We start from the raw sequence: 27,754 nt of genomic DNA on the forward strand, positions 1-27,754 counted from the left end.
CTTCTTTTCCTTTTTTATTTTCTTCTAATTTGTTTCTTCCATCATATTCATTGCCCACTTGGATAAATTCTTATTCTTTCCATGGTTTTGTCTTTGTACACATTTTCTGTGCCAACTTGTCTCTCCAAAGTCCTCATGTTACTTTAAAAAAATGTCTAAATCTGTTTCATTAGGTGTATCAAAACAGAGTTCCCTTCAAAGTACAAGTATACAGTAAAATGACTGTATTCATTATTTTCTTTGTCATAAAATATTACATGCCATATTTTAGATTTTTTTAAATCCCTACTGTTTACTTCAAGCGTAATTAGAAAGTAGCACTGAGAAAAGATCCAAAACGATAATTTTATGGCATCTTATAGTAGTTATCAGATACAACATGATACGTAACATAATTTAGTGGTAACTATGGGCTGTGGAGTCCAACCTGGATTCAAATCTAACTCTAGAACTTACTAGCTATGCCATCTTAGGTTTTGTTACTTTACTATGAACTTGGCCAACATACAGAAAAGGGCTAATAACCCTTTTAATAATCATCTACAGTGCTTATTCATAAGGCTAGCAGACACATAATTAGCATTACTCTCAAATGTACTTTGGTCATTTTAAGAACGAGTATCACATTTAATTGGTTCTAGTTCAAGTAATGGCAACAGCTAAGATGACAGTCGTTTGTATGCTTTGCAACTCCTAAGGTATTCAGGCAATAATTTTCAAATTAAAATATAACAAAAACTTTACTTCTTGCTTCCAGCAAATATAGATGGATAAGAAAAATCAATTCTAAGATTTGAGAACAAAACTACTGTTATTCTCTACTATTAATGTATGAAGCACTGCACTTTCCATCTTTTTGCTACCTAACCCAGCAAATGAATTTACAATTAACCAGAGATTCAATTTCTTTAATATATATATGGCTATTCAGGTTATTTACTTCTTTAGTGAGATTTGGTAGTTTGTCTCACAAGGATGTAGCCAATTTCATCAAAGTTTATTTGCATAAAGTTGCCAATAAATATTGTTTCATTGTTGTTTTAATGTCTCTAAGGGATCTGTAGTGATGTCTCTTCTTTCATTACTAGTATTCCTAATTTGTGTCTTTTTTCTCATCAGTCTAGCTAGAGATCAATCTTATTGCTGCATGTCACAAATTTTGCTATTTGTGTTTTCATTTTGTTCAGTTAAAGTATTTTCTAATATACCTATACTTTTTTGAGCAGAGGGTATTTACAAGTGTGCTGTCCAATTTCCAAATACTTGTAGATTTTTCAGATGTTATTTTTAGTCTAATTTCTTCATGGTCTAAGAATATACTTCGTGTTGTTTCAATCCTCTTAAATATAGTTTTATGGCCCAGAATATAGTCTGTTGTGGTAAATGTTCCATGTTCATTTGAAAAGAATGCTCTACTGAGCCTGTGCTCTAGAGCCCGCGAGCCACAACTACTGAAGCCCACGCACCTACAGCCCGTGCTCCGCAACAAGAGAAGCCACCGCAATAAGAAGCCCGTGTACTGCAACGAAGAGTAGCCCCGGCTCTCTGCAACTAGAGAAAGCCCACGCACAGCAATGAAGACCCAATGCAGCCAAAAATAAATAAATTTATTAAAAAAAAATCTGGGGACTTCCTTGGTGGTCCAGTCTTCCAATGCAGGGGATGCAGTTTCGATCCCTGGTCAGGGAACTAAAGATCCCACGTGCCACGGGCCAACTAAGTCCGTGCACTGCAACTACTGAGCCTGTGCGCTCTAGAGCCCATGCACCACAACTAGAGAGCCCGTGTGCCACAAATACTGAGCCCACACGCTCTGGAGTCTGAACGCCACACTAGAGAGAAGCCCACACACCGCAAGGAAAGATTCCGCATGCTGCAATGAAGATCTCACGTGCTGCAACTAAGACCTGACGCAGCCAAATAAATAAATATTGTTAAAAATATTTTATAAATTAAAAATAAAAATCTGGGGACTTCTTTGGTGGTCCAGTTGTTAAGACTCCGTGCTTCCATGGCAGGGGGCACGGGTTCAATCCCTGATCGGGAAACTAAGATCCCACATGCCGCAAGGTGCAGTCAAAAAAAAAAACAATCTGTTAGAGTACACCTATGTTCATAGCAGTATTATTCACAACAGCTAAAATGTGGAAGCAACCCAAGTGTCCATCAATGAATGAATGGATAAGCAAAGTGTGGTATGTACATAAAATGGAATATTATTCAGCCTTAAAAAGAAAGGAAATTCTGACCCACGCAACACAGACGAACCTTGAGGACATTATGTGAAATGAAATAAGCCAGTCACAAAAAGACAGATTCTGAATGATTCTACTTATGAGGTACTTAGAGTAGTCAAAAATCACAGAGACAGAAAGTAGAATGATGGTTGCCAGAGGCTGAGGGGAAGGCAGAATGAGGGGTTATTAATTAATGGGCATAGACTTTCAGTTTTAAAAGATGAGAAGAGTTATGGAGACGGATGGTGGTGATGGTAGCATAACATTATTAATATATTTAATGTCACTGACTGTTCACTTAAAAACAAGATGGCAAATTTTATCACAATTTTAAAACTTAAAGAAAAAAAAAAACTATTAGAACATACCTATTTGTTCAAATACACGCTGGCTGTCTGCTATTTGCAGAATGGACTGCTGCCAGTGCTCAACCCCCCAAGTATTCCAAACCAAATCTGATATGGCTGGAGACACTTTTTTTTTTTTAAAGAATGACAAAGCAGACTGGAACATGTTCTCTTACTTTATTAAATCTTACTAGAACCAAGTAAGGAACAAACACACAGATGAGTAGGCTACAGTGAAGAAATCTTCTTTTTATAAGAGAGTTAAGAAGACATTAAAAGATAATTCCAGGTATTATCTTCAGTGATGCTTCTTATCTTTTTTCTGGGACTCCAGGTAATATTCAGCCCCTACAGCTACCACAAATGCAGCAAATCCCCATTTGAATCCTTTTAATAATGCACCAACAAAGGAAACATTATTTGCAAAGCCACCCGTGTATCTCCAAGCTTCATTGCTAGAGGAAAAAAAAGGGGAAAATTATATTCACATATGACACACATTCATTGAGTAAAATATATTTGATTTCATCTTTCTAACAGACTTAAATGCAACCTTATATAAGATAATCTAAGTGGATCACAATAGGAATCTTTCTTTGGCATAAGATAATTAGATCTATATGCCCACATTTCGTACATGAAATACAAGAAAAAACACTTGATGATTTCATATTTCACAGTCATAATACTCAGGATTTTACAGAATTCTCAAATGCAAGGCTCACCTTGGCCTATCCATCACAGGTCAGTTGTGTAGCTTTGCTCATACTAGTCATTACAGCTTCATGGAAAGAGGAAGTTAAGAGATCTGGGTATTAATCTTTGCTCTGCCATACTAGATACACAACTTAGGCTTGGCAAGTTACTTAACCTGTTGAGGCCTGTTTCTTCTACTCAATAACGATTACTATTTACCTTATAGCGTTATTATAAAGATTAAACAGAGTAATGTATGATGTATTTTGGCACAAAGAGTACATAACACTCGATAATACTATTACTATTCAAGAGGATCATTGATTTTCCCTGTCATAGAAGCCAGAACTTTAGTAGACTAATTTCATGCTCTGGCAATCATTCTTTTGAGTATCCTGAACAGAGAAGGAAACAAATCAGAGCGCTCTAGTGAAAAAAAGTCTTCTCTCGCAGGTAAGGATAAATGAGTGGAAAAAAATCATGTTTTAAAGAACAAAACCCACTTAACTCTAAAAATCTGACTTACAAAAGCTAATCAAATCTAATTTAAGACACCAAAACCAGACAAAGACATTAGAAGAAAACTACAGATTAATATTCCTCATCAACATAGATGCAAATATTCGTAACAAAATTTTAGAAAATTGAATGCAGCAATATTTAAAAGGATAATATATCACGATGAAGTAGGGTTTACCTCAAAAGAATGCAAGATTGGTATAACACCTGACAATGAATAAAATTAACTCACCATATTAACAGAATAAAAACAGAGGTGAGCGCCTTAATAGATGTAGAAAAAGCATTTAACAAAATTCAACACCTATTAGTAACAATAATAATAGTAACTCATAGTAACCCAGGAATAGAAGAGAAATTCCTCAACTTGATGAAAGGCATCTCTGAACATCCTACAACTAACATTACACTTAATGATGAAAGGTTGAATGCTTTCCCCAATTAGGAATAAAGCTAGGATGTTCAAATACACCACTTTTATTCAACATTATACTAGTAATGTTAGCCCATGCAATAATGCAAGAAAAAGAAATTAAAAGGTTATAGATCAAAAAAAAAGTAACGTCTTCGTAGACGAAATGATCTTCTATGAAGTAAATTCTAAGGAATCTGTAAGAAACGTCTGCTAGAACTAAAAAGTGAATTTAACAAGGTAACAAGATACAAATTCAATATATAAAAAGCAATTATATTTTTATATATTAGCAATGAACAACTGGAAACTGAAGTTTAAAAATACTGTTTACAATAGCATAAAAAATACGGAATAAGTCAGGATAAATTGAACAAAATATGTACAAGACTGTAAGAACACTGCTGAGAAAATTAAAGAGGATCTAAACTGTTCATGGACTGGAAGACAATATTGATAAGACAGCAGTTATTCTCAATTGAGCTATAGATTCAAGGTGATCCCAATTAAATTCCAAGCAGGCTTTTTATAGAAACTGAAAAGCTCATTCTAAAATTTATATATAAATACAAGAACTTGGAATAGCTAAAACAATTTTTTTTTAAAGTTGGACATCTTATTTTATACTACCTGATTTGAAGACAGTGTGGTATTGACATAAAATAGATATATAGATCAGGGTAACAGAAAAGAATCCAGAAGTAGACTGTACAGATATTGTCAACTGACTTTTGACAATGGTGTCAAGGTCAATTAATGGGGAAAGACAGTCTTTTAATATATGGTGCTAGATCAACTGGAGGTCCATATGCAAAAACATTAACCTTCATCCTTACCTCATATGACATAAAAATTAACTCAAATAGATCATATGCCTCAATGTAAGAAAGAACACTATAAAAGCTTCCAGAAGATTAGGAGAAAATCTTAGAATGCAAAAAGCACAAACCATAAAAGAAAAAAATGCTAAATTGGGACTTCAGCACAATTTAAAACTCTTTTAAAGACATCATTAAGAAAATGAAAAGAGGGACTTCCCTGGTGGAACAGTGGTTGAGAATCTGCCTGCCAATGCAGGGGACACGGGTTCGATCCCTGGTCCAGGAAGATCCCACATGCTGCAGAGCAACTAAGCCTGTGTGCCACAACTACTGAGCCTGTGCTCTAGAGCCTGCAAGCCACAACTATTGAGGCTGCATGCCACAACTACTGAAGCCTGCGCGCCTAGAGCCTGTGCTGTGCAACAAGAGAAGCCACCGAAATGAGAAGCCTGCGCACCACAATGAAGAGTGGCCCCCGCTCACTGCAATTAGAGAAAGCCTGCGTGCAGCAACGAAGACCCAACGCAGCCAAAAATAAATAAACAAACAAACAAATAAATAAATTTATTTTAAAAAAAGAAAATGAAAAGATAAGCCACACTCTGGGAAAAACATCTGCAAAACTTTTATCTGATAAAGGACTTATATTTAAAATATATAGACAACTCTTATAATTCAATAAAAGACAAACACTCTGATAAATAGAATGGGCAAAAGATCTGAATAAACGTTAAACCAAAGAAAATATACAAATGACAAATAAGCATATGAAAAGATTCTTGTCATCTTCATTCTTCATGGAAATGCAAATTAAAACCCAAAGAAATATTTCTATCACATTCACTAGAATGGCTAAAATTAAAAGGCTGATAATACTAAGTATTGATGAGGACATTGAGCAACTGAAATTCTCATGTATTGTTGGTGGGAATGCAAAATGGTACAACCACTTTGTAAAACAGTTTGGCAGTTTTTTATTTAAAAAAATACACTTTTCAAAAGATTCAGAAATCCCACTGTTAGGTATTTACCCAAGAGAAATGAAAGCATATGTTCACACAGACTTGTACTTGAATGTTTAAAGCAACTTTACTCATAATAGCCAAAAACTGGAAACAAGCCAGATGGTCATCAACTGGTGAACAGTAAACAAAATGAGGTATATGCATACAATGGAGTAGTACTCAGCAATAAAAAAGGATGGGACTATGGATATAAGTTAACAATGCACATAAGTCTCAAAAGCACTATGATAAGTGAAAGTGGCCAGAACAAAAACTACAGACTGTATGATTGCAATTGAAAAAGCAGATCAAGGGTTGCCAGGAACCAGGGGTAGGATAGCACTGAGTGCAAAGGATCATCAGGGAACTTTTTGGTATTCTAGAAATATTCTGCACCATGATTGTGGTGGTAGTCACATAACTGCACAGGTAACTGCACACATCTGTCAAAACTCATGGACTGATACACTTAAAGTGGGGTGAATTTTACTGTATATAAGTGGTATTTTAATAAAGCTGATTTTAAAACTTAAATGTAAAAGGCCATTTTTAATGATTTTTTTAAAAAGAGAATACATTGAAAAGGAACATAGATACTGCTTCTCTAGGATAAGTTCTATTTAAATTATTTAATTATTCTTACCGGGCCCATGGATCCCTTAGCCCTCGTGCAGCCAGCTTCTCCTGGACAGTTTCTAACGGTGTCCCTTCTATATTCCATTGTTTATAATCTGGAAGTTCCATTTTACTATGACCATGTTCATGTCCATGTCCATGGGCCATGTCTACAGGAAAAGATTAATTTAAGGGAGAAATATATATATTGTAGATATCAAATACCCAAGTTTACTATTTATGTTTTAAGGTAAAATTTTAATGTTTTAAAAAGAAAAGCAATATAAATACTTGAAAATTCGAAGCTAAGAAATTTTATAAAACAGTGTCTCTTTACATAACTAGTATATGTTCACAGTTTGGAAATATACATATGCAAAATATAAAAAAGAAAAATAATCGGTAATCCCATCACTAAGAGATAACCATTTACTATTTGGTTTCTTTCTTCATTATAATAATAGCAAATATTTACCATGCCCTATGTGCCAGGTGCACTATGATAAAGTGCTTTAACTGTCTTGACTCCACATTATTCCTAAAACAACTCTTTGAACTTAAATTACTATTATTATCCCCATTTTATAGATGAAGACAATGAGGCTCCAAGAAAATAAGTAACTTTCTGAAGGCAACAAAAATAGTTAATGGTACAATTGGGTTTTGAACACTGCAGTTTCATTTCAGAGCCCTTGCTCCTAACTTTTAAGCAGTAACTGTTTCCTTCTTTTCAGTCTTTCGTAATGCATGAATATCTATAACAAAAATGTTGTACATAGTTTTGTTACGTGCTTTCTTCAGATGATTCTTTAAAATGCGGTATTACTGTGGTTAATACATATGGATCACATGAACTTTTTCTGTAAAGAGTCACATAGTAAAATATTTTAGGCTTTGTTGGCCAAGAGGTGAAATCAAGGTTATTATGTAGGTACTTTATATAACAGGAGAAAAAACAAATTTCCATAAATATTTATTGATAAAATTCAAAATATAACAACTAAGTATAATTTTTTATAATACAAGTCTTCTGATGAAAAAATGCAATTCCTTTTTGGGGGGATAACATTTTGCTTAACTGGAGCTCAAAGTTTAGTGTTCCTTAGTATCAAATTGATTGCAAATGTTCATCTGTAAAAACCCTTCTTAACTCACTGGCTACATAAAAACAGGCAACGGGCTGAATTTGGCCAGCAGGCTGTAGTTTGCTAACTCTTTTTTTTTTTTTTAATAAATAAATTTATTTATTTATTTTTGGCTGCATTGGGTCTTCATTGTTGTGCACGGGCTTTCTCTAGTTGCGGCGAGCGAGGGCTACTCTTTCTTGCAGTGTGTGGGCTTTTCATTGCAGTGGCTTCTCTTTTTGCAGAGCACAGGCTCCAGGTGCATGGGCTTCAGTAGCTGTGGCTCGCGGGCTCCAGAGCGCAGGCTCAGTAGTTGTGGCTCACAGGCTTAACTGCTCCGTGGCATGTGCGATCTTCCTAGACCAGGGCTCAAACCCATGTTCCCTGCATTAGCAGGTGGATTCTTAACCACTGTGCCACCAGGGAAGTCCCTAGTTTGCTGACTCTTGATGTAGATCAACACACTTTTTTTTTTTAATTTTTATTGAAATGTAGTTGATCTACAATGTTGTGTTAGTTTCATGTGTACAGCAAACTGATACAGATATACATATATTAAGTGTAAGTATTCTCTTTTTTTTAACATACTCTTCCATTAACAGAGTCCTTAGGACCCCTTTTTAATCGATAAATTTGCTTTAATAAAATATGCCCCCAATGGGTATATAAAGATTTCAGTATTCTAGTGTTATTTTTATAGATAATACAAAAGTAAACTTGAGCTCAGTCCCGTTATATTGTTACAAATTTCAAATTAACAGGGTATGAATTAATAATGCTATACTGTAATTTGTATAAGGTTAGCAGTAGCAATTCTATAATCACCGCTTTCCAGAAATAAAACCAAACCAAATAATTATTACCACTTTGTCTGCATTTATAACTATAAACAAGTCCAATAATAAGGCAGGATTCTTACACTGAATTTTAGAAGACAGAGGTAATTATTAGATAGTGTATACTAAAGACACATTATGTGAAGTGCTCATTTCATTAAACAATAGTTCCCAGAATATGGGGGACAAAACTGTACATAGTAATTCCGACAAATTAGCCAACATTTAATATTTTTATTTATAGACATGTTAAGATATCAAAAAACATTATGTTGATGATTTTCACATTTAAAAGAGAATAAAAATGAACACCTACCAAACACAAGTTAAAACTACAACATTCACAACTTTGAATGAAACATTTAATCCATTATTTCATTATTATTTGGTGGATTCAATAATATAAAGGAAACAAATTGTGGTTTCAGATTTCAGTCTGACTTTTGAGATTCAATACATTATCACAAAAGAAAGACTTCTAGAAGCATTTAATTATAATGATAAAGTGTTGGCTTCTTCTATGTTTTCCAAAAAATATTTTTAAAATAATGTTTCATTCCAAAAATCTTTAGATTACAAGAAAACCCTTATTTTGGCAAATGTCAATTCTAGAACATTAAACGTACTTGAGTATCAATGTACTTGGAAGAGAATACAAAACAAAGGTCAAACGTTTTTGGTTAAATAGCTTGATTTTGAAAATGAAAATTGAAATATTACCATGGTATGAAGGCTATCTCAAAGTTACAATACTACTATGCTCAAAATATTAAGTAATTTGGAAGATATAGCTTTGAAAAAAAAAAAACATGAAAGTATACCTATACTCATTTCTCCTAAACAAATTTCCTTTAATAAATTCAATGTATTTTCTCTTCTATCTAATTAAAATATTTCAGTAAGAGTCTCTTCATAGGCATTTACTAAATATTTTAATGACTTTTCAAGAAGAACAAAAAGTTGAACAACACTATTTTTAGGGAAGCTTCATTTTCTCCTAAAAATTATTTCTACTTCAGAATAGCCATAAATCAAACAATGATATCCTGATCACTTGAAGGAAGAGTTTGGAATCCTACTGAAGTGCAGACTTTGGTGCTGTACAGATCCGGCATCAAACCCTGAATGCACCATTAATAGCTGTAAAATCCTGTGCAAATCATTTAAATCTTGCTCAACTTCAGTTTCTTCATCTAACATGAGGTTAAAACCTACCTTGCAAGATTGTGAAAATTGGGGAAAACACATTGTGATGATGTGCCTTCCACTTTCACACCCAGGTGGTGAGAATGTGATTTAACAAAACCACTATAAAAAACTGTTTGGTATGACCTAGAAAAGTTAAACATTTGAATATCTTACGGCCTAGCAATTCCAGTCATAGGTACTGCATATATACTCTAGATCTGCACTGTCCAATATGGTAGCCACTAGCTCCCTAAATGTGGCCTATGCAACTGGGGAACTAAAAATTTTTATTTAATTTTAATTAATTTAAATTTCAAAACGGATTTTCAAACCAGTTATTGGAAAATTTTAAAGTGTGTTTGGTACAAACTGGGCATGCAAAGCTGCTTTATCAACTGTAAATTTTATGAAATATAAATGCAGATCAAGTGTTCGCATTTATGGAAACAGCATATTCTGTAAAACACATCACTTTTGAAGACACCGTGAAGAAAATGTAAAATATTTCGTTAATAACTTTTAATACTGATTACACCTTAAAATTATAATATTTTGAATATATACACTCGGTTAGATAAAATACATTATTAAAATTAATTTTATGTTTCTTTTTACCTTTTTAATATGGCTACTAGACATTTTTAAATAACATGCGGTTTGTATTATATTTGCACTAGACAGTGCTGCTCTAGAGAAACTCTTGCATCTGTATAACAGATATATTTTATAATCAACAGGCAAATATATAGGGACTTCCCTGGTGGCACAGTGGTTAAGAATCTGCCTGCCAGTGCAGGGGACATGGGTTTGAGCCCTGGTCCGGGAAGATCCCACATGCCGCGGAGCAACTAAGCCTGTGCACCACAACTAATGAGCCTGCGCTTTAGAGTCTGCAAGCCACAATTACTGAAGCCTGTGTGCTGCAACTACGCACCTACAGCCCGCGCTCCACAATAAGAGAAGCCACCACGATGAGAAGCCCACACACCGCAACAAACGGTGGCCCCGGCTCGCCACAACTGGAGAAAGCTCGCGTGCAGCAATGAGGACACAACGCAGCCAAAAAAAATAAAAAATAAATAAAAAAAAAAGAATGCAAGAGAATCAGGTGGAAAAACTGTTAAAATAAAAATTCCACAAAACTGCCAAACACACGATGAAAAAAAAAATCTTTCTAGCCATATTATTTATGCTAGCCCCAAACTGTAAACAACTCAAATGTCCAACTATGGAATGGATTAATTATGGAATATTACACAACGAAAAACAACATGCAAAAGTATGAATGAATTTCACAAATATAAGATTGAGCAAGGGGTGAGTCAGAAAAAAATACACACTTTGAATCCCATTGATATAAATGGAAAAACCTAACAATTCATTTTCTAGGAAAAAAAATTTAAGTGAAACAAGTAAATGATTATTACAAGTTAGGATGCTGGTTACCTCTTGCTGGAGGAGATGGAATCACAGAAACTCATTCAGGGAGCTTCTAAGGCAGTGTTTTTCAACGTATTGTAATTACTGTACCCCAAAGGTGCTTTCTTAAGACTTTTTTTTCCCCTAATCATGTTCTCACCCTACCCCTCCACATGAAAATTTAATACCACAGTTTATGTACTATGGCTCTTTGGAGGGCCACAAACTATTGTATTATCTAAGGGTTTTTTTGCCCTCTCACCCCCACCCAACAAGAACGATTTTTTACCTCCTTAAAAGGCAATCACCTCTGCTGAGAATGCATATTTAAGTTTTTGGCAATGCTTTATTTCCTAACCTGAGGGGTGGTGATCAAGTGTTTGCTTAATTATAATTCTTAAAAATGTACTTATGTTTTATACAGCCTTCTGTTATGTATACATCACAATAAAAACTAAAATTAGATAAAGTGACTTAAATCGTGCCAAGGACTCAACAAGAGGTGATTATTTCCCTTTCAGAGCTTTTCAAACAAGAACAGCAAGGAAATAAGTTCAACAAGGAAAAAGCATGTAATCATGAATTTTTTTTCAGCTCCTTCTATCTACCTATGTTTGGAGTGAACCTACAAGTTTGTTGGCTATCAACCTCCACTAACGGGAGCTGGCTCTAGTACAGGAACAGTGTTGGCATACTTTCCCTAAGAAGGAAATAAAAGGGTAATGCCGCTTACACTATATGTAATTTCACAGTTTACCGAAGACTTTGAAGTATATATTCCAATTTCTCCTCATTTAAAAAACTGTACCATAAGAACATTAGAAAATAAAAGACAAATTAACTGTTTTCCCCTTTAGTGTCCCTTCCAGTCCCTGTATCCGTGTATATTCAATTTAATAGTAATCATACTAAAAATTGATGTGATTTTGTACCCTTTTAACATTGTGTCATAAACTTTCATACCAGAAAAATCTTATTTAAAACTGTACTATAAATGCTCGTGACACAGGCATTACAAGTATTCCTATTTTACAAATTTTCGATTTGAGTGCGGTTGTGCCTTCATTCGACTAAAGATAAACCAAAAAACAGGGGGCGGGGGGTGTTGCGGGTGACACAGGAGGAAAAAAAGCATCTGGACTTAACAACCACAGTGATCCTCACAGCATCCTTCTACAACCTCCCCTCACTACCCCAGGACTTCATAGTTCTCTCCTGCTAGTTCTTCGATCTCCTTCCCTCTTGAGCTACTCATTCTCATCACCCTTCTCTATTTAGTCTCTCCTTTCCGACAATCCCCGGAGTAGAGTCTCATTCTCATTCCCATCAAGAGATCTACCACCAGCTCCCCTATTTACCTGACAGCAATCTGACCTCTCAGGACACTCAAGATTCAACCCACCAGCCGGAGGCAACCGGAAACGGAAGTTGTCACCTCGAGTATCTTACGGCAGGAAAGCAGAGGAGAAATTTAACATTCTTGTCCTGGGTCACAGATTCCTGGACCAGGTGGAGGTGACATGAAGGAGGCTGAAAGTGGGCTTTTCCCCCGCACATCTGTGCATCCGGAGTCTGACCGAAGTAAGAGAAACTGTGAAGGACAGAAGGCGGGGAAGAAGCAACGTGGTCCTTCCTCGAGACCGGAATCTTTAGACTCTGCACAGGGGGAGGGCCGCGGGCATACTGCTGCCAATCAGCGGTGCTGTTGTTGGAGCGTGGACTCACCCAATGGGAGGGCCGGTTGTTGCGCTGCAGTTGGCAGGCTGCTGCGGGAGGCGGTGGCGGTAAGAAGCCAGAGGCAGAGGGGTGACAGGTGGGCAGCGGCGCTGTCTCTGGGGGACGTGGAGTGCCAGATAGGAGGGATTTTCTTCTTCTCCGGCTACAGGAACTATAGAGGGGATCTGACGAGGGTGGTCTGGGAAGGCGGTAGCCAGAGTGTTGGGTGTTGGTGGTTTCGGAACCTCTAGGAGACCAGCTAGCAGCTTGGGAGGGTCGTGAGGAGAAGACAGCCGAGGCGGGTGGAGGCTGAGCCCTGCCGGGCGACGTAGGGGCCTCAGGCGTGGGGGGCTGCGGTGGCGCCGGCGGAGACGGGAGAGAGGCCGGAGCAAGACGGCGTCGTGAGGGCTGGAAGAATTCCTTGCACGGAGCTCCGAGAGAAAAGAGGACGCGCGGCATTGCAGGCACCTGAGAGAAATCCTAGGGCTTGCTTCTTCTTAGGGCCGTTTCTCAGGGTGGGAACGGAGGAAGCGGAGAAGAAAGATATTTATTGGCGGCCAGATCGTTGAAAGTCTTCGTAGCTGTATATTATGTAATCCTTGACCGTTATTTACCCAAACAATCAGGTTGCCCCTCCTGGAAACGGAGGTCTTGCAACCTCTTGATGTGTGAGGATAGTTTTTTCGTTTGTTTGACTGTTTTGTACCCCGGCCGGCTCTGTGGGCGAAGAAGCATGAAGGATAGAGTAGTCACGAAGAGCTTATCCCACATATGGACTTGGGTTGAGAGATGTGTTAGTCTGAGATGAGCGTGGCCAGGTTCACGTTTTGTAGTTCGTGAATTTATTTGTTTTGATGGTCAAGGCTGACTACAAATCTTTTTTTTTTTCTTTTAATCTTCAGGGAAGTGGAGACCCTCAAAAATCTATAGTAGGAGGTAAGTGCAAGTTGGAAAATGACTAGAAAATTAGTTGGTAGATTTTTTTACCCCCTAAATATTGTGGATGTTAGAGACTGTGAAAATTATGTGGTGGTCTGGTTTTGGTGGAGGGAGAGTCGTCTTTTTAAGAAATTTGCTCTATGAGTCTGAGAAACCAGTTTGAATTATTTATTTCTTAGATTTAAAAAGTATGTTCTTTGAACCTCTCCGGTAGAGGTAAAATGTATTTACAGACATAATTAATTGTAGATTATCATGTTTTTTCTAAGTTTTTATAATTCATTATTTGCGCAATGAAATACAGAATTAAAATAGGAATTCCATTCAGTGTGTATTATGGAATGACAGACTACATTAAAAACTTGATTTTATAGCTCACTGGAAAGCAGTTTTAAAGGAAGTGTTATAAATTTCTAAAATGTGAGCTGATTGAAATGTTGCCTTTAGCTTAGAAGATAAAGACTCATGTAGTATTTATTAACAAGTGTATCATTTTCCTGAGCTTATTTTAATACTGCATGTCAGAAAAACTTTCTAAAATGTGATTTTTTTCTATTATTGATAATTTATATTAGTGTATCCCAGAAACTAAATTGAAAAAAAAATTTTTTTCTATATGTCATTTGGTAAAGAGAGCTGGATCATTAGAGTTTGTTCTGAAATGTTTAGCATACTGAGATATTTATCAGTGTTTCAGATAAAAATTTTGATACTTGGTGTTTCATTCTTGGTCGTTTTATCTTTTGGCAAGAATAATACTCTCAGTCCAAAGAACAGTTCTGCTTCTGTTTTAGGTGCAGTTCTGTAGTGTGAGTACCTGTGAACAAATCTCTGCTTTCATGTAGGGTATATGTGTCTCTGTGTGTGTATGTATGTGTTTCTTCTTATTATGTAACCAGCCTACTAGAGTTGTCTTAGAGAACTAATGGCTGATTTTGAACGGCCAGTAGGTGTCCTTGTAGAATGCAATAAAGTTGAACATTGAGTAGGAAATTACCAAGTGATTTAAGGAATGCTAGTCCAAATTAGAATATAATAATAATTGGCTGATTATTTATACATCATTAGAAATTCTCTTTTCTGATACATTTCAGTATTGTTTATAAGGAATTTGAAACAATGACTGTAAAGAAGTATAATTGTTTGCCCTAAAATGGGCTTTGAAAGCTTGTTTTTTAATCCAACTCTTAAGCTATCTTGACATGCGATATGGATTTAGGATTGTTTGATTGTTTTTTAATACAGTTTTTTCATCTAATTGTAGTTTATTAGGTTCTAGAATGGTTAAGATTTTCAGCTTCACTGAATTTTGTAATAGAAAAATCAATGGTACATAATGAAAAACTAAAATGATAAAACATGAGCAGAAAGTCTCCAAACAAATTAACAGCTGCACAAAATAATACTTTGTTATTTTTCTTTTAATGCTTTGTTATGTTCTTTTAAAGAATAGAGGAATTTTTGTCTTTCTTTTTCTGTGGCTTAGTTTTTTTGATGTCCCAAATAGCTTCTTTTTACATTTTTATCTGACTGGTAGACAGTGTGCTTTTCTCAGGATGATGAACTGAACATTTGTCATTGTCTAAAATATATAATGGATTCTGGAGGGAGCTGGCACAGAAAGATTACGGCTGCTATTAGTACAGCCCCTTACCTGCAGAGCTTTCTACTGTGCTCTTATCACTATGTAGCTCTGCTCCTTTTGCCTGCTGTTGATACAATGTTAAAAAATAGAGTTGGACCTAATTCAGGCATTCTCCATAAAAGTGAGTAACTCTGAGAGAGTTCCATGTATATCAGAATAATCTAGGAGTTAAAAAAAAAAGGCACACATGCATATCTATTATATCATCTCCACTTACCTGTGGAATCTTAGTGGTAGGGGGAATATGAAGGGAGGCAGATATATTTTGAAGGAAAAAAAATTCCCTGGATGATATGGTTTATAATGGGCTTCTACTTGAGAATCATTGATCTAATTCAAGGCTCTCACACTGTGGTGTGAACCAGAACAGTAGTTTTAGCTTGAGAAAAAGGGCTTCTAAATCTATCAATATATTATAGCTCAATAAATTTTCACCATTTAATGTCATAGCTGAGATGATGGATTTTCTAACCAGGAGCTAAAGTTGCCAGAAATAAAAATTGTGCTGAATGTTTTGGTTGGGATTACTTTTTACTTGGCACTTAGCTGCTTTACATAAACCAAGCTAATTTCTTTCATAATTCAGACCTGTGCTTTGCACAGATATTTACTTGTACCTGTTCTCTCAATGTCTCTGAAAGCTATCTAGTACTAAATTAAACTAGAATTGGAAAATAAGAATTGGAAATTTTCTTGATAAAAGGGTTTTTTTGCAATATTGCTATGATATGATGAAGGTATACATTTATCTTTTTGTAAACAAATAATATATATTAAAACTTGAAATTGTGAATGTGTTGACTTTGACACAGGTCTTGTTTAGAAATTCATGGTTCATTCTTATGAATCCTAGACTTTCTGTTTGGGTATTTGTCTGCCATGGAGACAATTACGAGAAAAAGTAAATGAGTAGACTTTAATTTTGGAGAAAGGAGTAAAAAACTCAATTATGTAATATATTAAGGGTGTGACTTTGATTACTTATGGGATTATAGTTCTTTCTAAGTTTGAAATACAGCTGCCAAAAATGTGGTCATAAAATATGGTAAGTGGGGGCTTCCCTGGTGGCACAGTGGTTGGGAGTCCGCCTGCTGCTGCAGGGGACACGGGTCCATGCCCCGGTCCGGGAGGATCCCACGTGCCGCGGAGCGGCTGGGCCCGTGAGCCATGGCCACTGAGCCTGCGCGTCCAGAGCCTGTGCTCCGCAATGGGAGAGGCCACAACAGTGAGAGGCCCGTGTTCCGCAAAAAAAAAATATATATATATATATATATATGGTAAGTGGTACTTAAATTGTTAAATGGCAAAGCATGGATTACATAATAGTTATTTTGTTCTATTCCAAAAACTGAACTTCAAAAAAGGTTAGAATCAAACTTATCTATCACTTTTGTCATTAGGAATCCTTGGCTTTTTTTCATTGAGGTATAATTGACATTATCCGTTGACTCTTTTTTTTTCCTTCAATTTTATTTATTTATTTATTTACTTACTTACTTTTTGCGGTACGCGGGCCTCTCACTGTTGTGGCCTCTCCCGTTGCAGAGCACAGGCTCCGGACACGCAGGCTCAGTGGCCATGGCTCACAGGCCCAGCCGCTCCGCGGCATGTGGGATCTTCCCGGACCGGGGCACAAACCCGTGTCCCCTGCATCGGCAGGCGGACTCTCAACCACTGCACCACCAGAGAAGCCCTTATTTATTTATTTGCATGGGTTTTCTCTAGTTGTGGCAAGTGGGGGCTACTCTTCATTGCGGTGCGCAGGCTTCTCATTGCAGTGGCTTCTCGTTGTGGAGCACGGGCTCTAGGCGCACCGGCTTCAGTAGTTGTGGCACACAGGCTCAGTAGTTGTGGCTCGCGGGCTCAGTACTTGTGGCTTGCAGGCTCTAGAGTGCAGGCTCAGTAGTTGTGGTGCACGGGCTTAGTTGCTCCGTGGCATGTGGGGTCTTCCTGGACCAGGGCTTGAACCCGTGTCTCCTTCATTGGCAGGCAGATTCTTAATCACAGTGCCACCCGTGATGTCCCTATCCCTTGACTCTTGATATTGCTTGCTTCTTATTTAGCTACTAAGATTTGTCAGTTTACCTCCTTGAATTCCTTTCCCCATGTATTTTTTTGAAAAATGGGTGGAGGGAGTTGGATGCTGAGCGGGGAGTGAAACTTATGCTTTTTACATATTCTTTTATACTGAGGCTTAATTGTTTTTGTTTGTTTGTTTACTGGACGTTTTAGAGCGGTTTTAGGTTCACAGCAAAATTGAGTAGAAAGGACAGAGATTTCCCATAAACCCTCTCACATATGCATAGACCCCCCCATTATTAATATCTCCCACAGAATAGTACATTTGTCACAATTGAATAGCCTACGTTGACACATTATCACCCAAAGTTCATAGTCTGCATTAGGGTTCAGTGTTGGTGTTGTACATTGTATGGGTTTGGACAAACGTATAATGACATATAATCACTATAGTATCATACGGAGTAGTATTAAGGCTTTTTAATCAGCAGGTATTCCTTTTGTAGTTCTTTCTTTTTAAATGAAAAAGGGAGTGGGGAGGGGAGCATATATTACTCCCTTTATACTTTATACTATGATTGTAAAACTCATATGGTAGACATGATGTGCTATAATATCTAAAGTTAATATGAATTTGCAGTCTGTCACAGTACCTGCTGTTTTATTGTTTGTGGTAAAAAAACTAGAGGAAATGAATGTTTCTGTTCTTCACGGTTCTGTTGTCAAATCTCTTTGTCGTTCTGTACCCTGTCCGTCTGATGTTATTTACTCAAATCAATCTCTAATCCAGAGCTTTTTCTTAATCTCTGGTTCCTATTCTATAAATCTAATTGCCTGCTAGTTGAGGATGACCTACAGATACCTCAAATACAGTATATATAAAAGTGAATTCGTATTTTGTCATCTGTCTAATGTGCTGAAGCTGGAACCTGGTGTTATCTTTGACACTTTATTCATATACCCCTCATCTGAGCGATGCTGTATTCTGTTGACTCTACCTTTGTATTTACTTCTCTCAATTTCTACAACCACTGGAAATTGTGTGAAGAGTTAGGACCTAGAGGCAGATATCTAGATTAGAATCCCAGCTCCGCCATTTATAGCTTCAGTTTCTTTAAAAACAGAGTTGTACAGTCCAGCAGTTGCACTATTGAGCATTTATTCCAGAGAAATTGAAACTTACATTCACACAAAAACCTGTACCTGAATGTTCATAGCAGTTTCATTCCTAATAGTCAAAAACTGGAAACAACCCAAATGTTCTTCAACAGGTGAATGGTTAAACAAACTGGCACGTTTATACTATGCAGCAATAAAAAGAATGAGCTGTTGATACATGTAACAACTAAGATGGATCTGAAGTGAAAAAAGCCACTCTCAAAAGGTTACATACTGTATGATTTCCTCTATATAGCGCTCTTGAAATATCAAAATTATAGAGATGAAGAGCAGAGTAGTGTTTGCCAGGAGTTAAGGATCAGGGAGAAGGGAGTGGGTGGCTACAAGGGAGCCTCTCGGTGATAGAACAGTTCTATATCTTAATTGTGATGGTAGTTACACATTATCTACATCTGTTATAAAATTGTATAAAACTACACACACATGCACAGACAAATGAGTGCTTGTAAAACTGGTGATATCTGAGTAACCCTTTGTGGACTATACCAATGTCAGTTTCCTGATATTTTACTGTATTTATGCAAGATGTTAACGATTGGGGGAAACTGGGCAAAGGATACATGGGACCTCCTGGCATGTAGTCTGGGAACTTCTTATGAGTCTGTAATTATTTTGAAATAAAAAGTTTTTAAAAAGGGTTGTATTAAGGATTAAATGAGCAAATACATATGAGGTTCTAGTTATAGTACTTGCTTGGTTCATCATAAATACATAATACCTCTACTATATATAAAATAGATAACCAACAAGAACCTACTGTATAGCATGGGGAACTATACTCCATATCTTGTAATAACATATAATGGAAAAAATCTGAAAAAGAATATATATATATGTATATATACACACACACATATAAACTGAATAACTTTGCTGTATACCTGAAACTAACACAACTTTGTAAATCAATTATACTTCAATAAAAATAAAAAATTTTAAAAAAGTCACCAAGGTGACATTCTATTAAAACAAATAAAATAAATATATAATGCAAATAATAGTAGCAGCAGCAGCAGTAGTAATGATAGTCTAGCCTTCTAACCTCTTACTAAGCCTCTCCCTAGGACTATTCCAGCAGTATTCATATTGGTCACTCTGCCCTCACAGGTCTTTCCTCCCTGTGGTCCACTCTACAGTGTAACCAGAGTTCTCTTTCTAAAGTGCCTATTACATATTACTTCATACAAAATTTTTTAATGGCTCCCCATTGTATTTTCATACATTAATTTCTTTTTTTTCAATCATAGTGGAAAGCAGCATTGGAGTCGGCATAGCTTCCAGGGTGCTATAACATATGAATTAAAGATAAAAACAGAAAAATCTAAAGCGATTGTTCTCACCTTCAAGAAACTGTTATTTTAAGTGTTATCTTAAAGTTTATTTGATATTGCTGCCTGAAACACTACTGCAAAATTAAATGACTCAGGGCAAAAAGATTTATTGTTATTTTTCATGATTCTGTAGGTTGGCTAAGTTGTTCCTTTATTGGTTTCACTTGGCTGTCTCATGTAGCTGAATCCACCTGGAGGGTTGACTGAGTTAGAAGGTCCAAGATGTCTCCACCCACATGTTTGCACATGGTGCTGGCTGTCCATTAAGGTGCTTCAGTTCTTCTCAGTGTGACTTCTCATCTGGTGGGCTAGTCTGGCATCCTTACATGGCATTCTCAGGGTAGCATTCTATAAAGGTGAAGGTGGAAGCTGTAAGGCTGCAAGACCTCTTTGAGGATTAGGCTTTGAAATTGTATAACAGCCCTTCCACCATATTCTAATGATCAAAGCAACTCACCAAGCTAGCCCAAATTCAAGGGAGTGGAAAAATGGAAAAGGACCTTTGTCGCAGACAATTTAGGCTGCTATAATAAAGTACCATAGACTGGGTGGTTTAAACAACAAACTTCTATTTCTCACAGTTCTTGAACTTGGGAAGTCCAAGATCAAGGTGCCAGAAAATTTTGTGTCAACTAGGGACCCACTTCCTATTTCCTAGATGGCTACATTTTCATTGTGTTATAACATGTGAGAGAGCTCTCTGGGGATCTCTTTTATAAGGACACTAATCCCATTCATGAGAGCACTACCCTCATGACCTAATCACCTCCCAAAGGCCCCACCTCCTAATACCATCACACTGGGGGTTAGCATTTCAGTATATTTTGGGGAGACACAAAAATTCAGTCTATAACAATAGTCCACAGCGAGATCAGATTATTTTCTGTTTTCTTAATGTAAGGATGAACAACAGTCCAAAAAGTGGCACAGTCACTATAAAAATTTGAAAATGTTTGCTGAGATCTAACAAAAGTAAAAACACAAGTACCAAAGACATTAGATAGCAAGCCAAGAAGGACAGGTTCAAAATCTTCATGAAGTAGAATAATGTGCATAATATGTGGGAGAATCAGCCTTATCTAACTGTTGTGCTACAGTAGTGTTTCCTGAAAACTTGAAGGAGGTTCATCTGTATAAAGTTCACTGGGTTTTTATTTGAACAGGTTTAAACAGCTGATTTAACATCTTCCATTAAACTGTTTATTTTTCCTAACCTCTCATTTTCCTATAATTTGGTTTTGGCCAGTCACAGTAAGCCACATTACTTTTCTAGAACATAACTCCCAACTGTTGGCAAGAAATTATAGTACTGCATTATGAAATCTTGTCAGTGTACTGAACTATTATAAACACCCCGCTGTCTGAACTGTAATGGTGGTGCACCCTCACAGAGTAGATTCTTTGGTCAGTCTTGCTTCCTACACTCCCCACCACCCCAATTACAGTGGAATATCCTAAACACTTTATTCTTAGCATTAAATTGAAGCATAACTGAGATGGCTTGTTGGCATCTTAGACCATAAATTTGTTCCTGCAGTCTCTTTCTTACCTTATCAGGTGGGAATAGTGTTTGGCTGCTAGAAACAGAGATAAGAAATAACCGTTGCTTAAATAAGGTAATAGTTCATTTCTTTGTCTTGTAAAAACAAATTCAGAAATAGTCTAAGACTGGTACAGCAACTCCATAGACTTGTCAAGGACCCATTCTCTTTCTCTCTTTCCTTTGCCATCCTTAGCATGTGGTTTCTATTCTGAAGATCACAGAATGGTTGCTGGATATCCATCCATGATCTAGGCAGAAGGAAGGAGGAAGAAAGGCAGAGGACAAAAGGGGCATACCTTCCATCTTTTAAGAAAACTTTCTAGGGACTTCCCTGGAAGTCCAATGGTTAGGACTCCATGCTTTCACTGCCGTGAGCCCGAGTTCAATCCCTGGTTGGGGAATTAAGATCCTGCAAGCCACATGTGAATGACAAAAAAAAAAAAAAGAAGGAAAGAAGCCTTTCTAGAATTCCCTACACGGTATTTCCTCAGATCTCATTGACCAGAACTTAGTCATTTGGCCATACTTAGCTATAAGTGAGGGTCAGAAATGGCTTTAGCTGATTGTATAGACTAGATCATTGCGAGTGGAGGTGTGGATCTCTATCGGATGGGAACTAGTAGTCTTTACCATACTTGCTGCCTGTCTCCTCAGCTGAGTCTGCCGCTGACTGACTGCTTGTTGCTGTTAGGCCCTTCACTCAATAGTCATGAACTAAGTGCTAACTGTGCTAAGCCCTGTCCCAGGAACTGGGAATACAGATACATCTGAGACGTCCTCCCTGTCCTGGAGAAGTTATGGATTTTACAGTTTTCCTGCCCTACCCTCCCACCAAGCAGTCACATCTCTCTCTAGGTATCGGGCGTAGGTATTGTTGATTTCTTCTGGTCTTTGGCTTGCCTTTTCACTCTCAGTTTCTTTTGATGACAGGTTTGATACAGTCCAATTTATTGTTGTTGTTGTTATGGTTATGGTTAGTGCTTTTTGTGTTTGCTTAAAAAATATTTGCCTGCTTCAAGGACATAAAGATGTTTTGCTATGGTTTTTTGTTTGTTTACTTTCACATTTAGACCTGCATTCTATTTGGAATTTACTTTTGTTGAGTTGTGTAAAGTTAGAGATTGTGATACACTCATTATTTTCTATAGGGATATCCAGTTGACCCAGCGTCTTTTGTTTAAAAGAATGTCTTTTCCCAACTGCACTGCAATTTGCCTTTGTCATAAATAAAGTAGTCTTATTTGTGTGTGACTTTCTAGGCTCTATTTTTTCATTGATAAGTTTTAGTTACTATACTTGTACAGCTAATTACTATGGCTTTATAACAGATCTTAATATTTTACAGTATAGTCCTCCAATTTTTTTTGTTTTTCAAGGTTGCTTTGACTATTCTTGGCTCCTTGTAGTTCCCTAGGGATTTCAGAATCGGCTTGTCAATTTCTCTTTAAAAGGAGAAGAGTGGGATTTTGATTATGGTAGCTTTGAAACTAGAAATCAATTGGGGGAGAATTGACATTTTTACTATGAGTCTTCAACCTGTGAACATGGTATGTCCTTCAATTTATTTAGACCCTTAAATTCTCTCAAAAATGTTTTCTTGTTTTCAGTGTAGTGGTCTTGCACATCTTTTGTTAGATGTCTTTCTTTTTTAAAAAAAATGCTGTTGGAAGTTGTGTTTTTATTTTCTTTATTTATTTGATTATTTTATTTTATTTACTTATTGTTTTCGGCTGTGTTGGGTCTTCGCTGCTGTGCGTGGTCTTTTCTCTGGTTGCGGCGAGTGGCGGCCACTCTTCGTTGTGGTGCGTGGGCTTCTCATTGTGGTGGCTTCTCTTGTTGCAGAGTATGGGCTCTAGGCACGTGGGCTTCAGTAGTTGCGGCACGTGGGCTCTAGAGCACAGTCAGTAGTTGTGGTGCATGGGCTCAGTTGCACCACGGCGTATGGGATCTTCCCAGACCAGGGCTGGAACCCGTGTCCCCTGCATTGGCAGGCAAATTGTTAACCACTGCACCAGGGAAGCCTGAAGTTGTGTTTTTAAAAAACACTAGTTTACAGAAATATAATTGATTTTTATATATTAGCCTTTTATCCAGAAACCTAGATAAATTCACTTATTAATTCTAATAATTATGCTGTAGAATCTTCTGAATTTTCTTGGTACATATTTATATTGTCTATTAATAATATCATCTCTAAATAATGACCTTTTTTCTTTTCTGGTTATTATTCTTATATCTTTTTCTTGACTTGCTATAGTAGCTAGGCCCTCCAGCACAGTGTTGAATAGAAGTGGTGATAATGGTTATCTCTTTCTTCTTTTTTTTTTTTTTTTGGCGTCACTCTGCGACATGCGGGATATTAGTTCCCTGACCAGGGATCAAACCAGCGCCCCCTGCAGTGGAAGCGTGGAGTCTTAACCACTGGACCTCTAGTGAAGTCCCTCTTTCTTGTTTTCAACCTCAGAAAGTAAGTTTTCAATATTTTATCATTGACTGTGACACTTGTACAACCTTGGTGGTGTTTCCTCCTTAACTGTTTGGAAAAATCCACTGGTGAAACCATCTGCACTTGAGATTTTCTTTATGGAAAGATTTTTAATGATAGATTACATTTCTTTAATATCCATGATGCTGTATGGATATTCTGTATCTTTCGGTGTTGGTTATTTGTGTTTTTCAAGAAATGTGTTCATTTCATGCCAAGTGTCACATTTATTGGCATAAAGTTTATCATAACTTCTTGTCTTTTTGATGTCTAAAAAATTTCATAGTAATTTGTGTTTTCTCTAATAAGTATTGCTAGGGATTTGTCAATTTTATTAATCTTTTCAAAGAACCAACTTTTTAAAAAATATTTTATAATTTATTTGGCTGCGTCAGGTCTTAGTTGCGGCATGCGGGGTCTTTGTTGCGGCATGCAGGATCTTCTGTTGCGGTGCGCACAGGCTTCTCTCTGGTTGTGGCGCTCAGGCTCTAGAGCGCACAGGCTTAGTTGCCCTGTGGCCTGTGGGATCTTAGTTCCTTGACCAGGGATCGAACCCACATCTACTGCATTGGAAGGCGGATTCTTAACCATTGGACCACCAGGGAAGTTCCAAAGAACCAACTTTTTTTTTTTTTTCAAAAAACCAACTTTTGACTTTGTTGATTTTTTTCCCTCTATTGTGTGCTTGTTTTCTGTTTCACTCATTTGCTATCCTCTCTGACCTCCAGAGATAGATATCTGTCAATAGATAAAACCACTGATTTTTTTTTTCAGCCTCTCTGCTAATATAGGCAATCTTAGCTTTGTAAGGTACCAGGTTAACTGAAACTCCTAAATGCATATAGGAACTATGTCTTTGCTTAATACATGCAAAGTAAGAACTCTCTACATATGAAATAAGGCTACAGCTACATCCCACAAGCTTTAACATATCTTTCTTAGCACTGAGTTCGGCATTTTTACTAATTTTGGTTGTTTTTTTGGTTTTTTTGGCTGTGCTGTGCAGCATGTGGGATCTTAGTTTTCCGACCAGGGATCAAATCTGTGCCCCCTGCATTGGGAGTGTGGAGTCTTAACCACTGGGCTGCCAGGGAAGTCCCTAATTTTGGTTTTAATATCTTCTTTGACCCATAGATTATTTAGAAGTATAATTTAAAATTTCCAGGTAGTTGGGGGTTTTTTAGGTTTTTATTTATTAATTGTTGTTAACGATCTCTAGGTTACTTTGGTTGTGGTTAAAGAACATACTCTGAATGGCTCAGTTTTCCTGTTATTTGCCCTGTTGAGTTTCCTTGTTTTGTTTTGGCTTTTTCCTCAATTGAGAGCCTAGTATCTGTATCCTTAGCCTTGAAAGACTGTCAGAGACAGTCTTCCCAGCATAGCTCTCAAGTCTGCCTGCTTCAAAATCTGGTGATTGTCTTGGTGGTTCCGAATTCCCAAGGTACAAAAAGACAGTCTCCTTGGCACCAGCTGCCCCTTCCCAGAGTGTTACCAATTTCTTGTGTATCTTTCCAGAGACTAACAGAGAAAACTTGCTAGTCCTTTTCAAGTTTTTTCCCCACTGCAGAACTTCTCATGAAATAAAAATCCCATGCGATAGCCCAGTATATACGAGATGGTTGGAGTAGGAGGTCCTGACACATCTTCAGTTTGGAAAACATTGGAGACTTTACAATGATAATGTTGTTTAACTCCAAGAGAATATTATTGCAGTATTCTTTGTATTAAAAAATGTTTTGTGGGCTTCCCTGGTGGCACAGTGGTTGAGAGTCCGCCTGCCGATGCAGGGGACACGGGTTCGTGCCCCGGTCCGGGAAGATCCCACATGCCGCGGAGCGGCTGGGCCCGTGAGCTGTGGACGCTGAGCCTGTGCGTCCGGAGCCTGTTGCTCCGCAACGGGAGAGGCCACAACAGTGAGAGGCCCACGTACCGCAAAAAAAAAAAAAAGTTTTGTTAATGGACATATTTTAAAATGCTAATTTTCTTTTGGTGTTTTAGCTTTTAAAGTTGTGATAAGTTTTGAATCAAAGAAGTAGAGTATAATGTGGTCAACAAGAACATGATAATAGTTATTACTTTATGAGAAAAGTATACTTTTATCAATTTGAAAATGATTTTTAATATTTTTTGTGCCAAAAGTTCAAGTAACAGCATTTTCTATGTTCTTTCTCAAAATGATAAAATTTTCAATCTGTGAAACTTATCCAAAATTATAATGTAGCCATTGATACTTATTTAAGCTTGATTTTATAGTGCATATTAAAATTTTAATGATCGTTGCGTGTGTGTGTGTATGTGTGTGTGCGATCACTGTAATATGTTTCAAAAGTTGGACTCAGAATTTTTGGCTGGGAAGTACTTATTTTTGTAGATTTTTCAGGTGAGGCTCCAGAAAATTTAACTTACTCGAAGTCTTTACAGATATTTAATGGTAAATTTGAAACTAAAACTCAGACTTCTTTTTTCCAAATCTAATGTCTTCTAAAATAGGTTTGATAATGGTACATAAGTATAGCCTAGTTATTATAGAAAATTTTAAAATAATCCCAATTATTTTTAAAATTAGATAAACTATATTATAAATGCCTTTTCAAAATTGTTCTTTCTCCTTTATATTACATTCTTGAGGATATTCTCTCTCACTATTTCACAGTTTTTTGTTTTCATTTTTTATAGAGTTGGAAAACATTTAAGTCTCAACAAATGAATTCCACACTTGAACTCTGCCGCATTCCTGTGCCACCTCCTCCATTGGAACACTGATCTTAGAACGGAGGTAAAATTATAGAATTTAACTTTGTAAAGGGTAAAGAATGAAGTTCCCATAGTCAGACATGTTAGAATTTTTGGTAATTTTTTGTGGGTAGCTTCTATATATTAAGCAGTTTTACCTAGGAGAATAGTCACATCTTAATTATTGCCTTTGAATTTTACTTTTGAAAGTGTTTCCTTTTTAATCGTTGTGTCTTTTAACTTTTTTGTTACCTAAATATTACAGCTCTTGAATTACTGAGTTTATTCAGCATAATTGTATTATCTAGCTACATCTAGATCAGTGCTGATCATAGAATTTCTTTGATAATGTCTGTGTTCTACATCTGTGCTGTCCAATATGGGAGACACTAGCCACATGTAGCTACTAAGTGCTTGAAATGTGGCTAGTGCAACTAAGGAATTGATTTTTTTTTTAATACAATGTTAGTTTTTTTTTTTTCAGTTTTTTGGCTGTGCCACGCGGCTTATGGGATCTTAGTTCCCCAACCAGGGATTGAACCCAGGCCTCCTGCAGTGGAAACGCAGTCTTAACCACTGGCCCACCAGGGAATTCCCAGGAATTGATTTTTAAATTTTATTTTTTTTTAATTAATTAAAACTAACTGGACAGTGCAGCTCTGTTTTTTCCTTAGGGAATTTGGTATTTACAGTACAGTAATAGCACATGTTAAGTGCTTTGTTTTTTATTTATACCTTGAAATATCTAGATAGTTTTTGGTCTAGTTTGAAAATTTTCAGTAGCATAGCCATTTTTTTACTGTCATATGTTGCTTGATCATTGTATAGGTTTGTTTATACAATAATTTTGGTCCATTAGAAACCCTTGAGAGCAGTTATAATTTTGCTCACTGATGTGTTAATTTATTTAATCTTTAAAAAAAAAAAAAAACTTTGACATAGGTAC

The 27,754-nt window shown here is 36.7% G+C and overlaps 2 protein-coding genes across 8 annotated transcripts in view; one reads left to right on the forward strand and one right to left on the reverse strand.

The window, feature by feature from the left end:
* Positions 1-2,747: 2,747 nt before the first annotated feature.
* NDUFB3 (NADH:ubiquinone oxidoreductase subunit B3) lies at positions 2,748-12,790 on the reverse strand. Of its 2 annotated transcripts, none has more exons than XM_004325325.4 (3): positions 12,577-12,790; positions 6,680-6,821; positions 2,748-3,039 (listed from the first exon to the last, which is right to left on the reverse strand). In XM_004325325.4, the coding sequence occupies exons 2-3, from the start codon at positions 6,817-6,819 to the stop codon at positions 2,883-2,885; spliced, it is 297 nt and encodes a 98-aa protein (XP_004325373.1). In that variant the 5' UTR covers positions 6,820-6,821; positions 12,577-12,790; the 3' UTR covers positions 2,748-2,882. The 2 variants fall into 2 exon arrangements, with proteins under 2 accessions (XP_004325373.1, XP_019794720.1); XM_019939161.3 differs by lacking the exon at positions 12,577-12,790 and adding an exon at positions 11,246-12,531.
* A 178-nt stretch (positions 12,791-12,968) lies between these two features.
* Positions 12,969-27,754, forward strand: part of HYCC2 (hyccin PI4KA lipid kinase complex subunit 2) — a 73,361-nt gene continuing 58,575 nt past the window's right edge. For 2 of the 6 annotated variants that reach the window (XM_073807413.1, XM_073807411.1), the window contains exons 1-4: positions 12,970-13,031; positions 13,837-13,870; positions 23,954-24,057; positions 26,752-26,851. The gene's annotated coding sequence lies outside the window, so the exon portion shown is untranslated. Of the gene's footprint in view, positions 13,032-13,068; positions 13,871-23,953; positions 24,058-26,751; positions 26,852-27,754 lie in introns of those variants that run through there. The other 4 variants (XM_019939163.3, XM_073807414.1, XM_073807412.1 and 1 more) reach the window with 4 other exon arrangements.

The sequence above is a fragment of the Tursiops truncatus genome, chromosome 7, assembly GCF_011762595.2.
Source record: "Tursiops truncatus isolate mTurTru1 chromosome 7, mTurTru1.mat.Y, whole genome shotgun sequence".
Classification (NCBI taxonomy): Eukaryota; Metazoa; Chordata; class Mammalia; order Artiodactyla; family Delphinidae; genus Tursiops; species Tursiops truncatus.

Coding starts and splice junctions, on each gene's coding strand:
- NDUFB3 (XM_004325325.4), bottom strand. CDS start 6,819: ATGGCCCATGGACATGGACATGAACATGGTCATAGTAAAATGGAACTT. Junction 3,040..6,679: donor CTAAGGGATCCATGGGCCCG/GTAAGAATAATT, acceptor TTTTTCCTCTAG/CAATGAAGCTTGGAGATACA.